A 23,491-nucleotide genomic window follows, 5' to 3' on the forward strand; every position below is an offset into this window, starting at 1 on the left:
GAGGCACCAGAGAACCAGAGCTTTCAGGGATGCCATAAATCGAGGCATCACAGCTTTCGGCACAGTTGGTGAGTCACCCCCGGTCTACCACAAACTCAGCTCCATTAGGACAGGTACCCAGTCTCATTTTACTCTTCGGTGTATTTTCTTTGGAAGTCAGGGAGGAGCTCAAATATTTGTTAATGTTGCTTCCTCCAGAGGGGAACTGCCCCCAACACACCCTGTCTAGGCTAAGTACCCCTCCTTGGTCTTCCTTTTACTCTCCTTCCATTCTTCCCTAGTAGAATGGCTGCCCTTCCAGCGCAGGGACGCCACATCTCCCATCGACTTGGTACAGTTAGTGGCCCAGAGTAGGTCAGTTCAGTTCAGTTCAGTCGCTCAGTCGTGTCCGACTCTTTGCGACCCCATAGACAGCAGCACGCCAGGCTTCCCTGTCCTTCACCAACTTTAGTCCAGATTGGGTTTTGCCAAAGCGCTTTATGATGATAAAAGCAACCACTAGGGGGCGGGCTGGTACCGACCGAGCTCCCGGCAGACGCACTTTTCCTACGCTCCCACCGCGCAGGGCGGGGCTACCTCACCCACGGCTCCTAGGCTGTTTGTCGGGTCAACTGGGGGGCGTGGCTTGACCTCCGAATGCGGCCGGAAACTGCCGGGAAGAGCTTTGACGAAGCGCTCCGTCCGCAAAAAGGCGGAAGTAACCGAGAAGCGCCGGAAACTTCCGATTTGCGGCGCGCGTGCGTTCGTTGGCGGTGTGCTGCGCCTGTTACCATGGAGCCGGCCGGGCCTTGTGATTTCTGCCCCACTGGGGAGGCCCAGCCGGCTCGCTACACCTGCCCTCGCTGTAACGTGCCCTACTGCTCGCTGCGCTGCTACCGGGCGCATGGCACCTGCGCTGAAGAGTTCTACCGTGACCAGGTGCTGGGAGAACTGCGCGGCCGCAGCGCCTCGCCCAGCCGCCTGGCCACCGCCCTGCGCCGGCTGCGTCAGCAACGTGAGACCGAGGATGAGCCGGGGGACGCAGGCCTCAGGCCTGGCCCGGCGCCCGGCGGCCTCTCAGGACTCTGGGAGCGGCTGGCCCCGGCCGAGAAGGTGGCCTTCGAGCGGCTCCTGAGCCGAGGCGAGGCCGGGCGGCTGCTGCCCCCCTGGCGGCCATGGTGGTGGGGTCGCGGGGCCGCTCCGCGGCTTCTGGAGGAGCTGGGTGATGCCCCAAGCGGTGATGCCGAGGAACTGGAGCCCTCCCCCGCGAGGATGCCGCCAGAACCCGTGAGAGATGAGCCCGCGGCCGTCGAACCGGTTCTTGGAGACCTCCTCGGGGCCTGCCCTCCCGCCGTGCCCACCCGGATCCCCGCGCTGGCCAGCCTGAGCAGGGGCCGGACGTCGCCGCTCGTGCGCTTCCAGCTACCCAACGTGCTGTTTGCCTACGCACATACTCTGGCCTTGTATCACGGCGGCGACGAGGCGCTGCTCTCGGACTTCTGTGCCACACTGCTCGGCGTTTCCGGAGCCCTCGGCGCCCAGCAGGTCTTCGCCTCTGCCGAGGAAGCCTTGCAGGCCGCAGCCCATGTGCTGGAAGCAGGCGAGCATCCCCCCGGGCCTCTGGGCACACGGGGTGCCATGCGCGAGGCCGCCCGCATCCTGCTGGGTGAGGGCCCGGCCAACCAGAAAAGCTACACGCTGGCAGCACTGGGGGACCTGGCGCAGACCCTGGGCCGGGCCCGGAAACAAGCTGTGGCCCCCGAAGAACGAGATCGCCTCTACCGAGCCCGAAAGAAATGCCAGTTCCTTCTGTCTTGGACCAACGAAAATGAGGACGCCCTCACACCCCTGGCTCTAGACTGTGCCACGGCCCACCGAGCCCACACTGTGGCGGCCGAGGAGGTGGCAGCCCTCACGGGGGAGCTGGAGCAGCTTTGGGGAGGCCCCCTGCCACCTGCCCGGAGGACTCTCATTGAGGAGCTCCCTGGCTGAACCGTTTGTCGTTAATAAAGCTGTGACTGCTCTGCCTGTCACCAGTGCCCATTTCTGACTGGTGGCTCTTGTGCCCCCGTCCCCCAGACTCTTGGGCCCACAAACTACCTGTCAGCTTCTCCTTGATCGGGGCTGACCCAGCCAGTCTTTTAAACAGCCTGGCCCCAGAAAGGAACAGAAGCAGCACCAAGGATTCCAGCTGTTTATCTAAGGAGGAAGAGCAGCCCCCTCCCCCCACTCCATTTTGGAGCACTGGCTTCATTTCCCCCTTGCTCCAGCCACCTATCAGGCTGTTCATCCCAGTGTTTTGGAGCTCAGGCAGGGTAGGGTACAGGCCCTTGTGTCCCGGGTGCATCCAGACTCCTGGTGCTGAGTGTGCTGGCAGCTGGGCGGGCACGTGACCCAACCTGGGGTGTCTGGAGCTGCTTCAGTAGACATAGGGCACGATTCGGTAGGGCACACGCCGGCAGTATTCCTGCCAGGCCAGGCCGTACTTCTGCAGACACTGCCGCTCATCCCGGTCCTCACGGTGCACCAGCAGCGCAGTGAAGTAGAGGAGGTAGAAGTAGGGCAACAGGTGGAACACCCCTGTGGGGAAAGGGGTTTTTCTCACCACTCAACCAGCCCACCAGTTCACAAACGTTTCCGCCGCTAGTGGCTCATCGGTGTGGGGGGGCGGGGGGGGGCATGGGGGGGCATGGGCTCAATAGTGAAAGGGCCAAAGTCTGCAGGGAGAGCTGGCATGCTAGGCTGTCCCAGAGGTCTGCCCAGCCACAGCCTGGGTACATCCCCCAGCTCCCTGATTACTCCCTCCCCTGGGGTGCAGCCCTGTTCTCCATTCCGCACCCAGACTGGGCATCCTCTACCTTGGCCCGACACACACACATACTTGCGGCCCCTCTCAAATCACTCACCGCACGGCAAGGACCAGGCCAGAGCCATGATGAGGTCTCCAAGGTAGTTGGGATGGCGGACCATACCCCACCACCCGGACACCAGCAGCCGTCGCCCTGTGGCTGTAGAGATGGTCTCAAGGTCTGGAGAAAGACACATAGCGGGATGGGGGAACCCTTGGAAGTCCAGCCACCCCATCTCACTCATAGCACCCCAGAAACCCAGCTCACCAGCCACTCTGGGATCAGAAGGATTCTTTCGGAAGGTGTTTTTCTGAGAATTAGCTCCACGGAAGATGTAGTAACCAACAGCTGAAGGAAAGCATGAGCCGGTGGTCAGGGGCCTTCCATCTGACCCTGACCAACTACCCACAGCCTAGACTCAATCTGCCAGGATACCGAGGACCCAGCCCTTAGCTTTAAAGAAGCATGTGAGGCTTAGCACCTACCCAGGGGGTGCTCAATAAATAATGAAAGGAGGAAGGGAAATGCTGCTCCTTCCCGACTGACCATTGATGAGGCAGATGAATGAGGCCAGGGGCCACCCCAGAGGCTGTGGGTGATACAGCAGGAACTGGGCCTGCAGGCTGTAGGTGAAGGGTACCCAGGCGAGGTCCCCAAAGGCCAGCATGAAGCCAAACCCATCATGGATGATGTCCATGGTGGTCAGGACTGCCTCCTGCAGGGACAGGACCCAGACACACTGGCTCAGTCCCCGCAAAGTCCTCAGGCACCCTCCCCTGCTTCCCCGGCCCTGTCCTGCCTCACCTCGTACCAAAGGGCATCACCCACATACAGGAGCTGGAAGCCGTTGACCAGCCACATGGCCAGTGAGGGACTCCCCCGAAGTTCTGCTTCCTGCATCAGCAAGGCCAGGTTGATGAGGACCTGGGGGTTAGGCGGAGGGTGAGACAGGGTAGTCCATCCCCAGTCCATTTCTACAAGGGTGACAGCGCCTGGAAAGGCAGCAACCAGCCTGTCCCCTTGTCTCAGCTCTCCGTCAACTAACTCTCCAGGCCTGTGCTGAGTGACTCCAGCCGTGTCTCCAGGGGCAGAGAGACTGCATCTGTCCACCCCCTGACCTGTTTTTTTCTTGCCTTGTCCTGCAGTGTTCCCTTTGGGAGAGCAGCATAGGGAGCAACTGGACACTTCAGGCTTGAGAGTTAGATCAGACCTGGTTTTGAATCTCAGCTTTGCCACCTGGGCAAGCTGCTCGCCCTCTCTAAAGCCTCCTTTCCTATCTCCACGTAGAAAATGGAGATAACCATGGACGTAATGTGTGCAGGGCTCAGCGCAGTGTGTTTGGCCATAGTAAGTGCTCGATAACGACTAGCTGGCATCGAGTCTGGACTGAGCACCCCATTCTGTAGCACTGGGCTTGGTGCGGTCAGTCAGGCTACCAATTCTAATCCTCACCATCATCTTGGGAGGAAGCTCCCACTTTACTCCATTTCACACATGAGGAAATAGCCTCGAAGGCCACGATCCAGGCCCCGGATGGGCACTCAGCATTCCTCCTGCCTCTGGATGAAGCAGTTTCCAGGGTGACAGGGACCTTGCCCAAAAGACCCTTCAGGAAATCGTGACCACAGACCAGTATGGGTGATTATAAACAAAAAACACAGTTGGCCTGTTGTCAAGGCCACCAACGATGGATAGGTTGCTAAGTCCATTGATGAGTTTGAAGTTCTGCACCGTTCTGACCTCTAGCAGCACAGAATCATCTCTTCGAAATAGATTTTGCACTTGACAGCTTTATTTAAAATTGTTTCTCCTAATTCCCTCCATGCTTTTTCCTCATAGCATCCCCTCACATGTGACATATTTTATTCCTGTTAGAATGTAGGCTTCATGAAGACAGACATTTTTTTTTTTCTTCCCTGTAACTATGTTTTTCTTTTGTCTCCCAGTACCTGGAGCAGTGCTTAGAGCACATGATGGACTCAACAAATATTTGTGGAATGATTAATGACATGTCAGCACAATTCTGGCCCTGCCCTGCCCTGCTCACCCATCCCACCCCTCCCCCTGGTTGGAGGCCCACTTAGCCATGCCCAGCATACCCAGCCGATGAGGCCAGGCCGCAGTTCGCAGAAATATTTGAAGTCAAAGGAACAGATGCGTGGGTTGAGCTCCCGTCCCAGGAAAAAGTCGTAAATGAGATTGCCTGGAGAATAATGGAGGGTGAAGGTGCAAGCCAGTACCCCCATCTGCCTCTATCCTTACCCAACTGGGACTCCTCTCACCTGAGTTTCCCCCAGGTGCCAGGGCCGAGGCAGGGGCTACCAGAGCCTTCAGATACAAAAGGAGGCTGAAGATGAAGGCGGTGAGGGTCGCCGCAAATGCCAAGGGCAAGAGCATTTCCGGGAGTGCGCTCAGGGGCAGCCCGGCTGACACCCCCAGGCCCACCAAGAGGGCTGTCAGCATCAGGGCCTGGAAGCCTAAACAACAGCACAAGGTGAGTCTTGGGATTGAGACCCTCCACCTCCCCCAAGCCCCACCCCAAACACACACACACACACACCCCTAAGTGTCCTGGGATTAAGACCCTCCCCTAAGTGTCCTGGGATTAAGACCCTCCCCTAAGTGTCCTGGGATTGAGACCCTCCACCTCCCCCACGCCCCACCCCAAACACACACACACACACCCCTAAACACACACACACCCCTAAACACACACACACACACCCCTAAACACACACACAATCAGGGTCTGGAAGCCTGAACAGCAGCACAAGGTGAGTCCTGGGATTGAGACCCTCCACCTCCCCCACATCCCCCCACACACACCCTAAAGGGAGGTCGCAGACCTAGCCAGTAATCTGACACTTTGGCTCTTGGAAGGATCACCCCAGCCACTTCTCTGAGTAGCAGCAAGTGCTAGGAATGGAGGAAGGAGGGGTGTGGAGAGGACCAGTGAAACCCCCTATATCTGTCCTGGGCGTAAAAGAGGCGTAAAACCAGAGTTTGGGGTCGTGGGCGCATCTCCATGACCTTCCCATTGGGCCTGGGGCTCCTCCCCCAAACCCGCAGCTCCACGCAAGGACCCAGCCCCCAGGCACCGTTAACGGGGTAGCGCAGTCGACTTTTGTCCTTCAGTTCCTGCCCCTCAGCCACCTGCGGGCACAAATTGGTTCTGATAAGGATTGAGGGGGGCCTTCCTTCTGGCGGAGCCCCACCCTCCGCCGCATCCCCCGCGCGTTCGCGAGCAGAGGCCACACCTTGCGTGCCGGCAAGAGGTAGAGCGCCGCCTGCAGGCCGAGCCAGGTGAGACAGAGCAACAGTGCCCACGGGCTCCACAGCTCATCCAGTCCCGGCAGGTAGGGGGGTGGGCCCAGGAGGCGCGCCGGGCCCGAGCGGGCCACCAGTAGCAGGTGGAACATCGTGACCGGGAGCAGCAGCATCAGCGCCGCAGCGCCTGGGGAAGGGGGCGATCGCGTCCGGGGGTCCGCTCTCCCTGACCCCCACAGGCACCCTGTCGTATCCAGGGCCCCTTTGGCATTCCCATTGCCACCTTCCATATCCAGTTCTCAGGCCTTGGTCCCCGTTCTGACTTCTATCCTGCTGCCCTCGAGGACTCCGCTCATGTTTCCCCCAGTCGGCCCAGTCCACTGCACAAATCCCCAGCTCTGCAACCCCTTCTCCAGACACTCCCCTGCAAACCCCTAGATCCCACTGCCTCCCGATACCCCTCAGTCTTTCACCCTCAGATCCCTCCAGTTCTCCCTCTAAGTCCCAGGCCTTAAAAGTACCCCCTCTCTGTGCCCCATTACCCAAGGGTCCTCCGAATTCCAGCGGGGCCCGAGAACCCTGAGGAGAGGCCATGGTCTCCGCTGCGCTGGGGGTTGGAACCTCTCAAACGTCTGTCAAGGAAACACAGCCCACCCCATCCCCCAGGAGACCGCTCGCTGCCGAGGAGGACCGAGCCCAGCTGGGCTTGCACCTGTCTGGGCAGCAGACAGCGACCGCTTTTGTCCCGAGGTCTTTAAATGGACCCGCCCCCGGCCCATGCTGGGCCCAGCGGGTCAGCCAATCGGCTGTCGGGGGCGAGACCAACGCGAGCACCTCCAAAGCCGCCTCTGCAGTCTCAGGCAGGCTCACAGCTCCACCCCAGTCCTCCAAGTCCCGCCCCGCCTCCCCGCAAGCGACAGAGAGGAGGAGACAGCACGACTTTATTAGGCAGTAGGCAGAGCTTGAGGGGAAGGGCCGCCGGGGCAGCAGACCAGGGGATGGGAGGATTGGGGCGACTGGACAAGCCCGTGTAAGGCCGTGACGGAGCCTAGCCGCGCTCACAGATGACCTCAACGACACTGGGTTCCATGGGCACTGGGTCCGGGCAGCGCAGGGCAGCTGAAGCCACCACTTCGTCCAGCAGCAGGTGCACAAGCTCCTCATCGGCCACGAAGCGCCACAGGTAGAGCTGCAGGAAGTGGCAGTCCACCTGCACCTGCTGCAGCCCGAAGCGCCCGAAGGTGCGCAGCCGCACGCATTCCAGCAGTGTCTTCAGGCTGATCTTGATGATGCCGGTCAGCACCGACACCTGTGGACGGGGACACGGGGATGCAGAGCCGCTACAGCAGGTGCTGGGCGGGTGCGGGATCCCTGAGGGCACCGCGTTCTGTGCAGGGGCCAGGGAGCCAGCAAAATGCCAGTAGCTGTGATGGGGTAGAAAGTCCCAAAACCCAGGTAAGCGGGAAATAGGATGTTTGCCTCATCACCTGGAGGGGAGCAGACAAGGGCCCAGCGATCTGAGGCAGAGATGGGGTCAGCAGGGACTTAGGGAGGGGAAAGGCTTACTGCCTTGGAGAGAGAGCACCAGGTCCCTGAGCGAGGGCTGGGTGGGGGCAGAGATCATGGGGTGAACGACCATCCCCAGGGAGGACCTACGACTATGGAGGGCGTAAGAACAAGGGCAAAGAGGTAGTCTAGGTGACCCCTCAGACGCAGGCTTAGAGCACACCCAGGGCAAGGCCAAGGGCAATGAGACGGTCGTGGTGGGGCGCTGGGTGAGCACTCGCTCCCAGACACATTTCCCAGAAACAGACGAGGGGACTGAGTCCCAGGGCTTCCTGGGGCCAGTGTGGGGCTGCTTCAGCCAACCTTCCCAAGGGACCCAGGGAAGGCAGGGTCACTGGGGAATTCGAACCTTATTGAACTCCACAGGGCTGAACACGTCGATTCGCTCAGAGAACAGCTTCTGAATGTTGCTCAAGAGGTTGGTGTCCATTGGGGCACTGGATGGGGGGAGAGAAGCCATCAGAGCCCACCCCTGCACCCGTCTTCCTCCCCCCCCCCCCCCCCGGGGGTACCCTGACCAGCCAGACCTGGGTGTATAGCTGGGTGCGTAGCGGCCCTGCTGCCTAGAGCTGCTGTAAACCGAGAAGGTCCTCTTGCTGGAGTCGCTGCTCTGGGCCTTCCGAACACCCTCCTCATACAGGAGCCCCACCTGGTGGCAGAAGGAGGAACTGCAAGGAGGCCAGAGCATGGGGAACTTCCAGCCCACCAAGGATGCCCTAAGTTACACTCATATGTTACAAGAATCACACGTTATAAAATAAACACAAGGTAGTTGGGGGGCGGGTAGGGGCCGTGCCTCGCTGGTGCCCAGTCTTATTTACAGAACCAGTGGAGTGCAGCAAAGATGGAGCACGAGTTGGTACTGAGGCCCAGCCTTCAGTGTCAGCCCTGCCCTGATTTCCCGGGTGACTCTGGGCCTCAGCTTCCTCCTCTGAGGTGAAACAGGGGCGATGATGCCACCATGGCTGAGGCAGGAGGAGGCCAGAGATGCAGGCACTGCCTGATCCCAGCTGTCTTGATCCTTAGAGGACTGGTCCCCAAGCACCGCTGGCCAGCCTGGAGCAGCACCTGCACATCGATGGCTGTCGTGTCCTCCACCACCCGCTTCATGACAGCACGCACGTTCCGAGGCTCCAGGGTACTGAGCCAGTCCCGTGTCTCCACGCTCTTGCGCAGCATCTGCGATATGACCAGGCCCTGCACCTTCACGTAGTGGGTCAGCAGGCGTCGTGCCGTCTCCCTGGCCTCCGCACACAGTGTGCTCACGGGCGTCACTGGAGACTGATCCTGAGCCACGGATGCAGAGGACAGGCAGTCAGTGGGTCCTGGGGGCAGGCTCTGCAGCCAGTGCCCACCAGGGGCCGGGCACAGGCTAGGCAAGGGGGAGGCTGAGTTGGGCACAGGCAGCCCTAACTATGAGGGCACTGACCAGTCCCCTGTGTTCCTAGCTTCACCACCCCCCCACCTTGCTATGAGCTAGCAGTTCACCTGCACCAGAAACTGTTCATCCGTGAGGGTGAGGATGTAGGAGATGGTGGCCGTCTCGTAGTCCAGGCAGAGGCGGGAGAGCAGCAGGAGCAGGGCAGGGGGCGTGGCACCCCCCTTCTCCCCGGGGCTGTCGCAGAAGCTCTGAGCTGTCTGGCACATGGAGCGGATGAAGCCCACGATGAGGCTCTCGCGGACGCCCTGGCTGCAGAACTCGCCCTGTGAGGAGGAGGGGGCCTAGATACACAGCAGGTCCCCTCTTCCAGGCAGAGGCTGCCAGTGATGTTCTACTGGGACCCCAAGTGCTGTGGCCTCTCTCATCCTGTTTCCGGCACCTGAGAGCAGCTCCCCTGCTTGGAGAACAGACTGCAAGGGGGCAAAGCCTGCACTGGGGACCCTGCTTGCAAATGCCCTCAGAGCCTGCCCCACCCCTCCAGGCTGTGGCAGTCTTCAAGACAGCCTGAAACCACATCCAGCCGGCTGGGGCAAAGACTGAGGGCCCTGGAGCTGTCAAGCCACATGCAGGATGAACAAAAGAATGCCCCAAAAAGGAGAAAGAAAAAAAAAGGATGCCCAGGGACAGGCGTACCCGGAAGTAGGGCTTGTTGGAGAAAGACACCTCCTTGGCGGTGAAGAGGTGCACAGAAGCCAGCGAGGCCTTAATGTGGCTCAGGATGGAACTGGCCACATTGGCCAGCAGCTCCGCCAGGCCGGGGCCTTCCTTCCCAGCAATTCGAGGGGCGGCCAGCGCCTGCCGCACATCCGTCAGGCTGCCCAGGAAGGCCGCCTGCAGGCCCTGCAGATGGTGGCCCAGGCGCTCGCGGGCCACGCGCTCCACGATCTCAGTGGCGGCCTCCGCCAGCCCGGCAGCGGCCAACAGGGCCCCGGGTGCGCGCAGGCGCCGGTGGAAGCGGTCCAGCGCCCGCACCAGCAGGGAATTGTCTCCGCCGCCCTGCTCCTGCGCCAGCCGCCGCTCCACCAGCGCGAAGTAGCGGCTGCCCAGCTCCCGGGCAAAGGCTGCTAGCTTCTCGGCGCCCGCCGGGCCCTGGGCCGCAAACAGCTCCTGGTAAGCAGCCGCCACCTGGCAGAGGCCACCGACGAAGCCGCTGCCGCCGTGGTCAGTGAACTCTAAGACGTCGGGAGCCGGAGGGGAGGGCCCCAGCTCCGCCTCCAGGCTTCTCAGCTCCTCCTCCAGCCGCCCTCGGGCGTGCGCCAGGAACTCCTCGCACAGCTCCTCCGCGGGCTCGCCCAGAGCCAGCAGCAGCTCCACGCACTCTGCTTGCTCAGGGGCGCCAGAGCCGCCCTCCCTGCAGGAAGGGAGACAGAGGTGAAGGGCAGGAAGGCAGAACTCGGGGCGGGGTTGGGGGGGGAGGTAGGGGAGGAGCAGACCCGGAGCAGACCCGGGAGCCCAGCGGCGGTGGCATGGTGGCCCAGGACCCGCACCTGAAGCGCTGCCGAAGCTGCTGGGCCAGGCGAGCCGTAATGACCTGGCAATCGTCCTGGATGGCGCGGAAGGAGGGCAGGTGCTGGTACTGCTGCAGCACGGCCCGCGCGCGGCCCTGGTATCGCACGGCCTGCCCGTAGGCGCCCAGCTCCACGCACTTGGTGAGGCGCGAGGGCAGCTCGAAGAGGAACTGCAGCTTCCGCAGCAGCGCGTGGACCCCTGGAGGACAGGCGGAGGTGGCGTCAGCCTCAAGGGTGGCCCACTTAAACACCGGCTCTGGGGCGCGGCCCACCTGCCAGCTTGGTGATGCGCTCGTGGCGGTCCTGCAGCGTGGCGCTGATGCGCGCGCTGAAGTCTGTGATCACCGCCATGTTGGTGGCCAACCGGTCCATCTCGTCCTCCATCTTCCGGAAGTCGTTCTTCATCTTCCGGATGGTGTCTGGGACGACAGGGGCGCAGGAGAGGGAAAGGCGGGTGACTATGGGCGCAGGCGGGACTCAGCTTGACACGCGGTCCGGGTGCCCTTACACACACTTGCCCCTTCCCCCCAACCCCGGACGCGCCTGAGCTCACTCCTGGAGGGTCACATGGATGACTTGGTGCTTGAAATGGGCGGCAGTGGTGCTTGGTCACCAGGCGCCAGGGTGAGGTGTCATGTCAGTGGCCCAAAGGTTTGTTGGGCAACCCCTGTGTGCCCCAGGCTTGGATGCAGAGAGAAGATGGCCCATGAAGCCACAGTCTTTGCTCTCAGAAGATGCCCAGATTCAAAGGAGGGACCGGGACCTGTCCGCTGGGTCCCAAGGGCATCCTCTATGCCCAGCACCCTGCCTGGCACAGGGCAGAAAGTAAATACTTGTGCACCCTTATCTTTTTCCTGGACTTACAAGCCGTTGGCCTTCTGGAACACGACTGACCATCTCTGAAGGGCCCTTCCTCTTCAGTCCTGACAGAAACCTACCTAAAGAGGCTGTTCTTCCTTTCCACCCAGGTGCTCAGGGCTTGGCCCCTTAAAGCTCCTACACAGCTGCTGCTTCTACCTTTGAAGACCATGGCATTGAACCACACCCCTTCTTGTTCCCATCCCACTGTCCTCTCTGCCGTGTCTCTCAGTTCGGGATCACTTTCACCTCCTTGAGCATCCACGAGGATGAAGCTTAGGACATTACTGATTCTGTTTGCTGACCTCCTTAACTCCATCTGTTCCTGCCTCTGTCTCATCCATGCCACCCTCTGCTTGCCCTCACTAAGAACTGCCTCCTCTAAAACCTCAACGCTTCCCTGGTGGTCCAGTGGTTAAGAATATGCCTGCTAATGCAGGGGACACAGGTTCGACCCCTGGTCTGGGAAGATCTCATATCCTGAGGAGCAACTAAGCTGGAGTGCTCCAGCTACTGGGTGCGTGAGCCGCCAGTACAGAAGCCTATGTTCCCTAGAGCTGGTGCTCCCCAACAAGAGAAGCCACCTCAATGAGAACTCTGTGCACTGAAATGGAGAGTGGTCCCTGCTGGCCACAACTAGACAAAGCTCTTGCATGGCAACAAAGACCCAGAGCAGCCAAAAATAAGTGTGTGTGTGTGTATATATATATATATATATATATATTTTTTTTTTTAAATTTAAAAACATTAAAAAAATAAAATAAAACCTCAGCTTCAAGTCTCACTGCCCTCTGTAATCCCAACCACTCATCCTGTGGACTACACTCTAAAATTCCTTTGGCTTTTTCAGGAACTCCAGACTCATTGGCCCAACCACTGGTCACTACTTACAATACCTCTCGTGGCTGCACTTCCCTCCTCACTCCTCTTAGAATTGGTGGGCCCCACCAGCACTATCACCCATTTGCAAGCCCCCTTCCCTCTCCTGACCCCGACTCCCATTATTTATCAGCAAGACCGTACCACAGGTTAAGCCCAATTAGCAACCCACCGCCTAAGAAGGAACAGTTGAAAATGGGCCACAAAATCACACCAACTGGCCTTCCCTTAATGTTACTGAATAGGACTTAGGTCCGAAAGCAGTACTGCATATTGGTCAGCCATCCTTCAGATGAGTCTGTGTTCCCATTTTCCAAGCTAACATTTTCTCCTCAGTCCTCAAAACTCCAATATATGCCCCCAACTCTCAAATGGTGACCCTGATTCACACTTCACAGAGAAAATACAAGTAAACATCAACTCCTTCCAAATCTGCAGCGTGAATGGGCCTCGATGGGGTCTCCTCCAGTCTCACGGCTGTGCTGACTCAGACCCTTCTGTCTCCGGGCCTGACCAGAGCCCTGCGAACAACTTACTTAACACCTTGATGCAGATGGCAAATGGGCACCTCAAATATGACAGGTCCAAAACAGAATTCTTGACTCTCCCCAAACCTGTTCCTCCACTAATCTTTTCCATTCTGGCTCCTTGCCATTTCTTAAGAGTCATCTTTGATTTTTATCTCTCCTTTACCCTACATTCAGTCCATCAGCAAGTTGTGTAAAGTTTATCTCCAACATTTTCTTTTCAAGCCACTATCATTTCTTGTCTAAATACTTCTAGCATTTCCCAACTGACTTTCCTAACTCCACTCTGGAACTCATTATCAATATGTGTAACAGAGGGCAAAGAGGATGAAATGGAAACATATCTATTATAGGAGACTTTAATCCACTTTCGTCAATCCATGACAGATCAAAAAGACAAAAGCCAAATGAAGCTACAGAAGACCTAAATAACACAATATGGAAGACCTACTTGATTTATAATCAAGATTCCATAATACACCAAAACCTTACCATTAGGTCATAAAGGAAATCTCAATAAATTTACAGAAGAAACTGAAGTGGTACAAAAAGCATTCTCTGATCACAATGCAATGAAATTGGAGATTAATAACAAAACTAAAAAATAAAAAGATCCCATTATTTAGAGAAAATCCTCACTCTTCTCAACTATTGGATCAAAAAGGAAATCAAAACAAAGGAAGCTGGATCTTCGTTGCTGTGCTCGGGCTTTTCTCTTGTTGCGGAAAGTGGGGGCTACTCTTTCTTGCAATGCTTGGGCTTCTCATTGCAGCGGCTTCTCTTGTTGCAGAGCACGGGCTCGAGGGTGTGCAGGCTTCCAGTAGTTGCGGTGCCCGGGCTCTGGAGCACAGGCTCAGTAGCTGTGGCACATGGTCTTCGTTCCTCCATGGCATGTAGGATCTTCCTGGACCAGGGATAGAAACCATGTTTCCTGCACTGGCAGACGGAGTCTTTACCACCAGGGAAGGCCTGCTACACCTTCTTGAATTATTATTTCTCCTTTATGGAAATATTTTGTTTAATCTATTTGTTTACTTTCTAATTGCTATGGTTTTATTTTTCACTTGTTAAATAATATTCAAACATAAAAGTGATCCATTTAGGAATTCATTTATTATGCATAATAATGTTTATCTTTTATAGACATGTAGCTCTTTCAAAAGCTACTACAGGTACTAGGACAAAAAACCTGATTTTTTTTTTTTTAAACTATAGACTTTATTTAGATTTCATGGATTTTTCCACTAATGTTCTCTGTTTTTTTTTTTCCTCCAGGATCCAGTCCAGGATTCCATCTTGCCTAAGCCTGACTATTTGGGAAAGGTAGTATCTGTCAGGTTTCTTCACTGTAACATCACTGTTTTTCCTTTCTATACCCTGTTTCTTAAAGTGAAAGTGAAGTCGCTCAGTTGTGTCCGACTCTTTGCTACCCCATGGGCTGTAGCCTACCAGGCTCCTCCGTCCATGGGATTTTCCAGGCAAGAATACTGGAGTGGGTTGCCATTTCCTTCTCAAAAAAAAAACACCTGATTTTTTAAAAGTTATTTTTAGATTTGCTTTGTGTTTGAAACAAGGCATTAAACATTGTGTTTCACCTATAAAATTTTGACTGAGTTATGTAGCATTTCATTACCTGTTTCCCCATTTGTAAAATGGATATATAGTTAACTACTTCATAGATGTGTAAGAATTTAATCAATATATGTTAAGCACCTCAGTGATTTTATATTAAACACTCAATAAATATTGTCTAGTATTAGCCAAAGTTGCTATTATTTATAATTACTAATAAATTGGTTATTACAAAAAAAATTCTATTCAATTAATCTGAAAGCTTACCCAATATCAGTATTATACTGTCTTGATTTTGTAGATTTGTAGTAAATTCTGAAACCAAGAAATGTGAGTCCTCCAACTTTGTTCTTTTTCAAGATTTTTTGGCTATTCTGGATCTCCTGCATTTCCTTATAAATTTTAGGATCAGCTTGTCAATTTGCGCAAATAAAGGCATTTGGAATTTTGATAGGAACTGCACTGAATCTGTAGATCAGTTTGGAAGTATTGCCACCTTAAATATTAAATGATAAGTTTTCCAGTCTATGAATATGGGACATCTTTTTATTTATTTAGGTATCCTTTAATTTCTTTCAACACTGTTTTAGTTTTCAATGTACAAGTCTTATACTTGTACAGGTGGTAACATCCCCTTTCTCATTCCTAGTTGTAGTAATTTGAATATTCTCTCATTTTTTCTTGGTCTAGCTAGGTTTCTCAATTTTGTTGAGCTTTTCAAAGAACCAACTTTTGGTTTCATTGATTTTTCTCTATTGTTTTCTATGCTTTTAATTCTAATCTTTATTATTTCCTGACTTTTACTTGCTTTGGGTTTAGTTTGCACATTTTTCCTCTTAACTTTCTTAGGTAGTAGGTTATTGATTTAAGATCTCTCTTTATTTTTAAAACATTATTTTTGGCTGCGTTGGGTCTTTGTTGCTGTGCACAGGCTTTCTTTAGTTGCGGTAAGCCGGGGCTACTCTCTAGTTGCAGCACATGGGCTTCTCATTGAGGAGGCTTCTCTTGTTGCAGAACATGGGCTCTAGAGCTCACAGGCTTCGGTAGTTGTGGCGCACAGGCTTAGTTGCCCCAAGGCATGTGGAAACTTGCTGGACTAGGGATGGAACCCATGTCCCCTGCATTGGCAGGTGGATTCTTAACCTCTGGACCTTCAGGGAAGTCCTCTCTTTTTTAATGTAAGCATGTACAGCTATAAATTTCCCTCTGAGCACTGCTTTGGCTTCATCTCATAGGGTTTGGAATGTTGTCTTCATGTTCATTCATCTCAAAGCATTTTCTGATTTCTTTGTGATTTTTTTCCTTGACACATTGGTTACTTAGAAGCATACTGTTTCATTTTGACAAATTTGCAAATTTCTCAAATTCTTTTCTGTTATTGATTTATAATTCCACTATGTTCAGAGAACACTAATCACTTGATTTCAATGCTGTTAAATTTATTGAGACTTGTATGGCCTACGATATGGTCTGTCCTGGAGAATGTTCCATGTACATTTAAAAAGAATGTGTATTTTGATGTTGCAGGAGAGGGTTTTGTATGTGCCTGTTAGGTCTATTTGGTTTAAGTGTTGTTTTTTGTTTTTTAAAATTTATTTATTTTTAATTGAAAGGTATATTGCTTTGCAGTATTGTGCTGGTTTCTGCCATACGTCAACATGCATCAGCCGTAAGTATACGTATGTCCCCTCCCTCTTGAACCTCCTTTCCACCTCCCACCCTATCCCACCCCTCTAGGTTGTCACAGAGCCCCAGTTTAAACTCCCTGAGTAAGTGCTGTTTAAGCCTTCTATTTTCTTGCTGTCTTTCTGTCTAACTGTTCACTCCATTTTTTGAAAGTGGGATATGGACATTTCTAACTATTATTGCTGAATTTCTGTCTTTAATTCTATCCAATTTTGCTTTATGTATTTGGGATTCTGTTGTTAGGTTCCTAAGTGTTTATATTTGTTAACATCTTAATGAGCTGACTGTTATAAAATGTCCTTCTTTCTCTTTAGTAACAGTCTTTGTCTTAAATATTATTTTGTCTGAATTGGTACTACTATCCCAACTCTCTTCTGGTTACTGTTTGCATGAAGTATCTCTAGAGTTCTTATGATCAAGACCAAAATCCTTATTTTGTCTACAAAGGGCCCTCCTGATGGGGCCCCACAGGCTCCTCCAGGTTCATGTCATGCCTACTCCCCTTAAAAACAAAAACAACAAAAAACCTAGCCCGTTATGTTTCCACTCTTACACCAGATCTTCTTGCCGTTTCTCGGGCACCACATCCGCCAGCCAGCGTTCAAGTTGAAAGTAGCGCATTCTGCTTATTCAGAGCTCCTCAACACCACGTCCTGTCGGTGTTTGCCCTAACACTTCTCAGTTTACTCATCACTGTCCGTCTCCACCATTATCATCCTGGAGCAAGCTCCCAGAATCTCTGGTCTGGACTACTGAAATGGTCTCGCTCTAACCACCTCTCCAATCTATTCCTTCCAATGCTCCCTCTAGGAGCTAGAGGGATCTTTTCAAAACAAAAATCATAACAGCTTGATTAGCTAGGTATGCTTTAGATAAAGGTTAGATTCCTTACTGTGCTCTGGAAGGTCTCTCTATCACACCTATCCACCTGACTGGCTCTGGCCACAGTCTGCTTTCCCTCCTGCTACAGTAGATGGGCTCCTGACCTTGTGTTCAGGTGAACCTCTCCAATGTGCGCTGCTCAATCCCCTCCTTCTTTCCTGAGGACCTTGCCTCTGTAGTTTCTCCCTCTCTTGCATCACTGATGAGCACTCCATGAGCTAACATATTGGTCAAGCTTATCAATTTCTTAGAATGCTTTTCTTCATTTATCTTCTAAGACACCCAGGGTCCTGGTTGTTCTCAAACTTTCCCAAATGTTTGCTCCTTTGAAAAAGAAGATTTGTGAGATTTTCCTTCCTGACTTCCAAATCTTAGGATGCCCCAGGCTTCAGTCCTCAGGCCTCTTCTCTCTGTACACTCCCTCCCTAGATCTCATCATGTTCCACTTGTGTCTCAAGTTCCAGCCTTCTCTGAACTCCAGATCCCTCAACTAACAAACTTTTAAGAATCTTGAGCCATTCTACTTTTCCACTGCACCCACCCTGGTCCATACAACCAGAGCCTTGCCTGGACCATTAAAACAGCCTTCTAATGTGTGTCTCTACCATCCTTGCCTCCCTATAGTCTACTTTCAACAGGGGACAGAAGGGTCCTTTTAAAACAAGAGTCAGGTCACCCCATCTTCTGTTCATTTCATCTCACTCAGAGTAAAGATAATATACACTGCAGATAGACGCACAAGATCTGCCTCTAGAACTAAGTACATGTGGGTCCAAAATTATTACACAAGTCTGAGCAGTACATTTCCCCAACACAGGACAGAAGCTAGTGTGGATGAAAGCTGAACACTGTCTAGCACTGTCTTGAACAGAGAATAAAGCGAACAGAAGGGGGTGGAGGGACGCCTTTCCATGATCTTTGTTCCTTAATGACATACATTTTCTGTCTCTTTGCTTCATTTACAAAAAGAGAAAGGAAGAAGAAAAGGGGAAAGAGGAAGGAAGAAAGGAAAGAAGAGAGAGAAAGAAGAAAAGAGAGAAATAAGCCCATTCTTGATTCAGACTTGAAACAAAAGAAAGCTACCACTAATGAAAGAAACTGTTACTGAGACTTCCTTAGTGTCAGAGATTCTAAGTGCTTCAGATAAATTAATTTCTTTTTAAAATTTCATTTTGTCCTTTTTTCCCTTTTGGTCCTCAAAACAACCCTCTGAGAACAGTTATTACCTCAGTGGTTATCAAACCACAAAAGCTCTAAGAGAGAGATGAGAGTGGATTCGCGTCAGGGCAGGACCATAATCTGGGTCTGCTCTGTCTAAACCCTCTGCTGGCTTCCCCAACACTGAAGGAACTGGGGCATGTGGGACTGTGAGGATTTGTGTCCCAGTCTCGGGAAGATCCTCTGGAGAAGGAAATGGCAACCCACTCCAGTACTCTTGCCTGGAAAATCCCATGGATGGAGGAGCATGGTAGGCTACAGTCCACGGGGTCGCAAAGAGTCGGACACGACTGAGCGACTTCACTCACTCACTCACTCAGGAATCACCTGTCGCTGAGATGAACTTGTTGTAGTTCTCATAGACCAAGGTCTGCATGTCGCTGTCTAGAGCCCGGATCTGCCGCACCATGTCGGTCTCACTGTCCATCAGCTGGGCCAGTGGGCACTCTCTACGCAGCTGGAGGAAATTAGGTGGTTAGTGTTCAGGACAGCGGGCACTCATGTCCCCAGCTGGTAGGCTTTTGGTGCAAGAAAATCCTGATCCCACCCCTGTTAAGAATTTCAGACAAGGAAACTATAAGTGGCATAGCTCAAGAGTTACCAGTAAGACTCTATTTGAGGTCTGTCAGCATTTCAAATCCTCAGATTTAGCAAGTCCTGGTCCTTCCTATGCCAGTCAGCGCCTGGGACACGCCCCCTATTTCGGGTCTATCTGAACATCAGCCCAGGAGACCTCAGACTTCACACCACCTCAGGCCAGTTCAAGTCTGCCCACGCACCCTTATCCTCCAGTTCTGCCCCTACAGCTCCGCCAAGGGCTGTCCTGCTTTTATGAACTCTTCCTCCCACACCCCCGCAAAAAGTCGGAGGCATGATCTGGGGCGTAATATATCAGGGGCCTGTTCCCCCTCCCCTACACACACCTTATCCAGGTATACTTCCGGGTCGAAGTGCGCCCCATTGAGATCGGTAGGGTCCAAGGGGTCCGGCCCCGAGGGGCGTCCCGCCGCCTCCCCCTCTGAGAGGCCGTAGTAAAGCTTCAACATTCCGTGCGCCTTCCGCCGACGCTCTGGAGCCTCCGCCTCGGGTCCTTCCGGGGAGTCCCCAGGTCCAGACCCTGGGCCAGGCGCAGCGGCTGCCGCCGCCATGGCTCCAAGTACAGCCCACAGGCGTGAGGCCGGGCAGGGGACAGGGAGGAGGCACTTCCGGGAGCCATAAAGTTGTTGTTGAAACGAGGCAGTCCTTCAGGTGAAACGTCCCCCTGCAGCCTCAAGTCCTTCGAGACTAGAGTTCCCCCGCATGTTTTCTCCCCGAGCTCAGAGGTTCCGGGAGAGCCCTGGGTTCCGCCTCAGCTTCTCAGATGGAAGAACTGGTTGGGTCGCTGTCTTCCCCGAAGGAGGACAAGTCGTGGCTTCCACACTATGTCCCTAGATGCAGTGGAGGGAGCGCGGGCCAGTGGAGCCAGAAAGCGTGTGCCTGGCATCCTGCCACTGCCTTGTTGGGGGGAGAGGGGGCGGGCAGCAGCTCATTTTCCTTCATTTCTAATATCGGGGTACATATTTCACAAGGGGACTGTGAGGATTAAATGCATATATTCTCACTAGGAAAATCCCATGGAGCCTGGCGGGCTACAGTCCGTGGCGTCTCAAAGACACGACTTGGGGACTAAAGGACAACTACAGTGCCTCAAGAGAAGTGTTTCTCGTGGCCTGGTCCTCTGACGCGCATCAGAATAGCCTTCAGAATTACCTGTGGCGAGTTGTAAAGACTCTGGGCTCCCCTCAGACCTAGCTTATTTTTTTAAGTCTTTAAGTAATTCTGATGCACTTAAATTTGAGAACTCACCCTGAGAAGACACACTTGGTAGATCTTAAGTCACTGATAAGGCTTCCCTGGTGGTTCAGTGGTAAAGAATCTTCCTGCAATGCAGGAGACTTGGGTTCCATCCCTGGGTTGGGAAGATCCCCTGAAGGGAATGGCAAATCACTCCAATATTCTCGCCTAGGAAATCCCATGGACAGAGGAACCTGGCCAGGCTACAGCCCATGCACTACTGAAAGACTAACACTTTGTTTCTTCAAGTGACTGTTGAAATGTGCTGCCTTGAGGGGTTAAGTGGAGGGGTTGAAGATAATTCTCAGGTTTCTGGTTGGGACAAATGTACCAGCTGTTCACTGAAGTAAAGAACTGAAGGTAAGGAAAGACTTGGGAGTTCAAATTGAGACACACTGTGTTTGAATGGATAAAAAGGGAGAAAAAGACTTTGTCAGTGTGGTCTTTGAAACATATGATGGGGTGGGGGTCCGGGGTGGAATGGAAAACACTTCATTTATTCTTTGGCGGGCAAAACCTAAACCATTTACTATCTTGTTTTTCACAGAAAGTTTGTTGACCTCTGCATCTATGGGATATTCAGAGACTAAATATATATATATGAAGATTTCAGCTTATGAAGCTATCATCTTAAGAAAAATGAAGAGTATAAAGATTTAGATCTACTCCAGGAAATCTATAAACTTAAAAAATCACAGAATACTGTTAAGAAAAATTATCCAACAGTTGGAATAAAGACAGTGTAGCATGACCTTCCAATACCATACTGGGGCATTGTTTCACAAGCCCACCCAAGGACTATTTAATTACCCATAGGAGTGTACATTTGTTTGATCTTGCTATTTAGATAGTGTTAAGAGAGATGTGAAACAATTCCAGTGGAAATATCCAGTGGAAAAATAACCTCAAATTTTTGTTTCTATTGCCCTGTAGGACATCAACCAATCTTGTATCTAGTAATCATGTCCTAACACTCTTCTTTAAATGCCTATCAATACCTAGCTCCTCATGATGCATTACACATGAGTGAGGGGGAACCTCTTCACTGAAGAGTTAATATATCTTAGTTATGTGTTTATTCTCTAAGTATATTTTTAACTTTTAAAATATGTATTTACTTTGCTGTGCCTGGTATTAGCTGTGGCATGTGGGATCTAGTTCCCTGACCAGGGACTGAACCCGGGCCACCTGCATTGGGAGTATGAAATCTTAGCCACTGGACCACCAGGGAAGTCCCATGTTAACTTTTTTAAAATTATATTTTAACAATATGTATGGTGTGATTTTTTTTTTAATTATGCATGTAGATACATACATGCAGGTGTATGAAGTTATATCAAGAAGGGACTCAAAAGATGCCCACTCACCAAACTGTTGAAGGGGTTACTTCTGTGGGAGGGGTGTGGAGGAAGATTCCTCTGTATGCTTGGGAATCATGCAAATCTTCCTCAAGAACATACTCTACTTGGATAACTTTTTAAAATGGCATTGAGGTAGGAGACCTAACAACAAAAAAAAAAGTTGATCTGTATTCAAATGAAACCTAAAATGTGAACAAGTATTTCAACAGTGTGAACACAGCAGGGGATCAGGCATCACCCCTTCAATGTGTTAAGATGAGGTCTGAGGGTTTTGTGATTAATGACACTGGGCAGCAACCATGGTTGATGGGTCAGGCTCTAACCTTACTCCTTCCAAAGGCAGGAGATTTCAGATCTTGGCCAGGCCTGGGACCCGACTTCTGGGGCAGTCAGGCAAGAGGCAGTAGGGCTGGCCAAGTTCAAAATCGACTTTTTCTACTTTAGTTCCTTGGAGATTGCACATCCCTCCACACCATTTGGGGCCAGTTTTCAGCCGTATTTTGTTGACAGTCCTGGAGTTCTCACCTCTCACATGTAGTTTTCTTTTCTTGGCTTCTGTTCTTGCCCATTCCACAGCCTTGGGTAGAACTGGACCTTAGTCTCAGTACCAAGTCCCTTACTGTCTGTGAAAACTTGAGCAGACAATCCCTGTGCCCCAGGCCTGTGTGTAAAATAGGCTTTGTGCCACCAATCCCAGCTTTCTCCTGGGACTCCTGGCACAGTAGAGGCAAGGGGTGTGAAGATGCCAAGTGCGGGAAGGTGGCAGAGGGGAGAGCTGGTCAGCGTCATGTGTTGGAAGAACATCTGGGAGAAGATGGAAAAGCCAGTTGCTCTCCAGGCCATGCCTGGGGAGGGTGTGGGAAGGTCCCAGGACAGCTATGGAGGATCCACTGTCCCTTCCCTTCCATCAGGAGTTTGGAACAAATACTTGGAGCTTGTGATCCAGCTCAGGCCTGCCCTCACCTGGTTACACCCTCCAGTTACACCGGAGAGGCTTGAATAGATGAGATCACACCTGACCTCTCACCCACCTAAAAGGTGCTGTGGATCCACATGCCCCTCCCCTTTTCTGGATCCCAGTTCTTCATCTGTGGAATGTGACCACACTACCTCCAGCGTGGACATGTTGCAGACTCAGTGAGAAGACTCACACCAGAGCACAAACTGGGATGGGGAGCACTGTCCCTTCCTCCGATAGGGCCCCCTGCTCTGTACGTTTAGCCCGGCGCCCTCCACCAATTCAGAGCTGCCCTGGCCATCCATGAAACACCCGGTATTGGCCGGAACCAGCCCATGTTCTAGAATCTTGTTCTCTATAATGTCCTTCTTATTCTAGAATCCCACAGCTATTCCAGGCTGGACGCTCTAGAACCAGAGGGGTCAGCTGCTCTTCCTGGACAGTGTCTGCCTGCTCAAGCTCTGCGGCCCGCCTTGAGTCCGTGCTCCAGCCATGATGCGGTGGCGGGACCGCGTGGCCGTGCTCTTCTTCCCACAAGGCATGATTCTCACCATGGCCGCACTGATGCTCTTCTTCATACACCTGGCTGTCTTTGCCAGCGACGTGCACAACTTCTGGGTCACCTACCGCTACGACCGCATGAGCTTCCGCTACACCGTTGTCCTGATGGTAGGCCGGGGCGGGGGCTCGAGAGGTGGTCCGGGCAGGCCCAGGGGCTGATGGAAACCCCACTGTTGTGTCAGGGGCCACTCTCCCACGGGATGGGGCCTACAGTTCTCCCAGGTGATCAGCATCTGCTGGGCCGCCATGGGGTCACTCTACGCTGAGATGACATATGACAAGTTTCTTCGCTGCTTTTCCCTGACCATCCTGAGTGAGTAGGAGAGGGAGGTGGACTCAGGGGGAGGGGGGAGCTTTGGAATGCAGAGACACAGCAAGGAGGGGCCAGGCAAGGCTGACGGGGGCTCTCTCCTCTGCCCAGTTCTCAACGGGGCCATGTTCTTCAACCGCCTGTCCCTGGAGTTTCTTGCCATCCAGTACCGGGAAGAGAGCCACTGAAGCCTGGGACCCGGGCTGAGAAGGGGGAAGGAAAAGGCTGCTTCGGGT

General features: G+C 52.9%; 4 protein-coding genes and 1 long non-coding RNA gene across 6 annotated transcripts; 3 read left to right on the forward strand and 2 right to left on the reverse strand.

Moving 5' to 3' along the window:
- Positions 1-633: 633 nt before the first annotated feature.
- ZNHIT2 (zinc finger HIT-type containing 2) lies at positions 634-2,012 on the forward strand. Its single transcript, XM_061164013.1, has one exon. It carries the CDS (start codon positions 637-639, stop codon positions 1,969-1,971), a length of 1,335 nt encoding a protein of 444 aa, XP_061019996.1. The 5' UTR covers positions 634-636; the 3' UTR covers positions 1,972-2,012.
- Positions 2,013-2,159: 147 nt separating this feature from the next.
- Positions 2,160-6,871, reverse strand: TM7SF2 (transmembrane 7 superfamily member 2). Of its 2 annotated transcripts, XM_061164022.1 has the most exons (10): positions 6,638-6,871; positions 6,086-6,282; positions 5,927-5,981; positions 5,111-5,305; positions 4,928-5,031; positions 3,633-3,752; positions 3,375-3,543; positions 3,096-3,176; positions 2,886-3,008; positions 2,160-2,559 (listed from the first exon to the last, which is right to left on the reverse strand). In XM_061164022.1, exons 1-10 carry the CDS (start codon positions 6,687-6,689, stop codon positions 2,399-2,401), a joined length of 1,257 nt encoding a protein of 418 aa, XP_061020005.1. In that variant the 5' UTR covers positions 6,690-6,871; the 3' UTR covers positions 2,160-2,398. The 2 variants fall into 2 exon arrangements, with proteins under 2 accessions (XP_061020005.1, XP_061020014.1); XM_061164031.1 differs by lacking the exon at positions 3,375-3,543.
- Positions 6,872-7,019: 148 nt separating this feature from the next.
- Positions 7,020-19,451, reverse strand: VPS51 (VPS51 subunit of GARP complex). Its single transcript, XM_061164007.1, has 10 exons — positions 19,156-19,451; positions 18,560-18,689; positions 10,883-11,029; positions 10,590-10,809; positions 9,736-10,453; positions 9,150-9,365; positions 8,730-8,948; positions 8,189-8,310; positions 8,011-8,098; positions 7,020-7,404 (listed from the first exon to the last, which is right to left on the reverse strand). The coding sequence occupies exons 1-10, from the start codon at positions 19,378-19,380 to the stop codon at positions 7,144-7,146; spliced, it is 2,346 nt and encodes a 781-aa protein (XP_061019990.1). The 5' UTR covers positions 19,381-19,451; the 3' UTR covers positions 7,020-7,143.
- On the forward strand, positions 7,368-16,073 carry LOC133071495 (uncharacterized). Its single transcript, XR_009696445.1, has 3 exons — positions 7,368-7,550; positions 14,150-14,197; positions 16,060-16,073. It is a non-coding gene; the product is annotated as an uncharacterized LOC133071495 (long non-coding RNA).
- TMEM262 (transmembrane protein 262) lies at positions 19,358-23,490 on the forward strand. Its single transcript, XM_061164070.1, has 5 exons — positions 19,358-19,480; positions 20,238-20,425; positions 20,613-23,053; positions 23,159-23,258; positions 23,367-23,490. Exons 3-5 carry the CDS (start codon positions 22,877-22,879, stop codon positions 23,441-23,443), a joined length of 354 nt encoding a protein of 117 aa, XP_061020053.1. The 5' UTR covers positions 19,358-19,480; positions 20,238-20,425; positions 20,613-22,876; the 3' UTR covers positions 23,444-23,490.
- Position 23,491: the final 1 nt, after the last annotated feature.

The sequence above is a fragment of the Dama dama genome, chromosome 2, assembly GCF_033118175.1.
Source record: "Dama dama isolate Ldn47 chromosome 2, ASM3311817v1, whole genome shotgun sequence".
Taxonomy (NCBI): domain Eukaryota; kingdom Metazoa; phylum Chordata; class Mammalia; order Artiodactyla; family Cervidae; genus Dama; species Dama dama.

Coding starts and splice junctions, on each gene's coding strand:
- ZNHIT2 (XM_061164013.1), top strand. CDS start 637: ATGCGGCCGGAAACTGCCGGGAAGAGCTTTGACGAAGCGCTCCGTCCG.
- TM7SF2 (XM_061164022.1), bottom strand. CDS start 6,689: ATGGCCTCTCCTCAGGGTTCTCGGGCCCCGCTGGAATTCGGAGGACCC. Junction 5,032..5,110: donor GGCACCTGGGGGAAACTCAG/GTGAGAGGAGTC, acceptor ATTATTCTCCAG/GCAATCTCATTTACGACTTT. Junction 3,753..4,927: donor GGCCTGGCCTCATCGGCTGG/GTATGCTGGGCA, acceptor CCTAACCCCCAG/GTCCTCATCAACCTGGCCTT.
- VPS51 (XM_061164007.1), bottom strand. CDS start 19,380: ATGGCGGCGGCAGCCGCTGCGCCTGGCCCAGGGTCTGGACCTGGGGAC. Junction 18,690..19,155: donor CGGAAGTATACCTGGATAAG/GTGTGTGTAGGG, acceptor AATTTCCTCCAG/CTGCGTAGAGAGTGCCCACT. Junction 8,311..8,729: donor CGACAGCCATCGATGTGCAG/GTGCTGCTCCAG, acceptor TTCTGCCACCAG/GTGGGGCTCCTGTATGAGGA.
- TMEM262 (XM_061164070.1), top strand. CDS start 22,877: ATGATGCGGTGGCGGGACCGCGTGGCCGTGCTCTTCTTCCCACAAGGC. Junction 23,054..23,158: donor GCTACACCGTTGTCCTGATG/GTAGGCCGGGGC, acceptor TGGGGCCTACAG/TTCTCCCAGGTGATCAGCAT. Junction 23,259..23,366: donor CTTTTCCCTGACCATCCTGA/GTGAGTAGGAGA, acceptor TCCTCTGCCCAG/TTCTCAACGGGGCCATGTTC.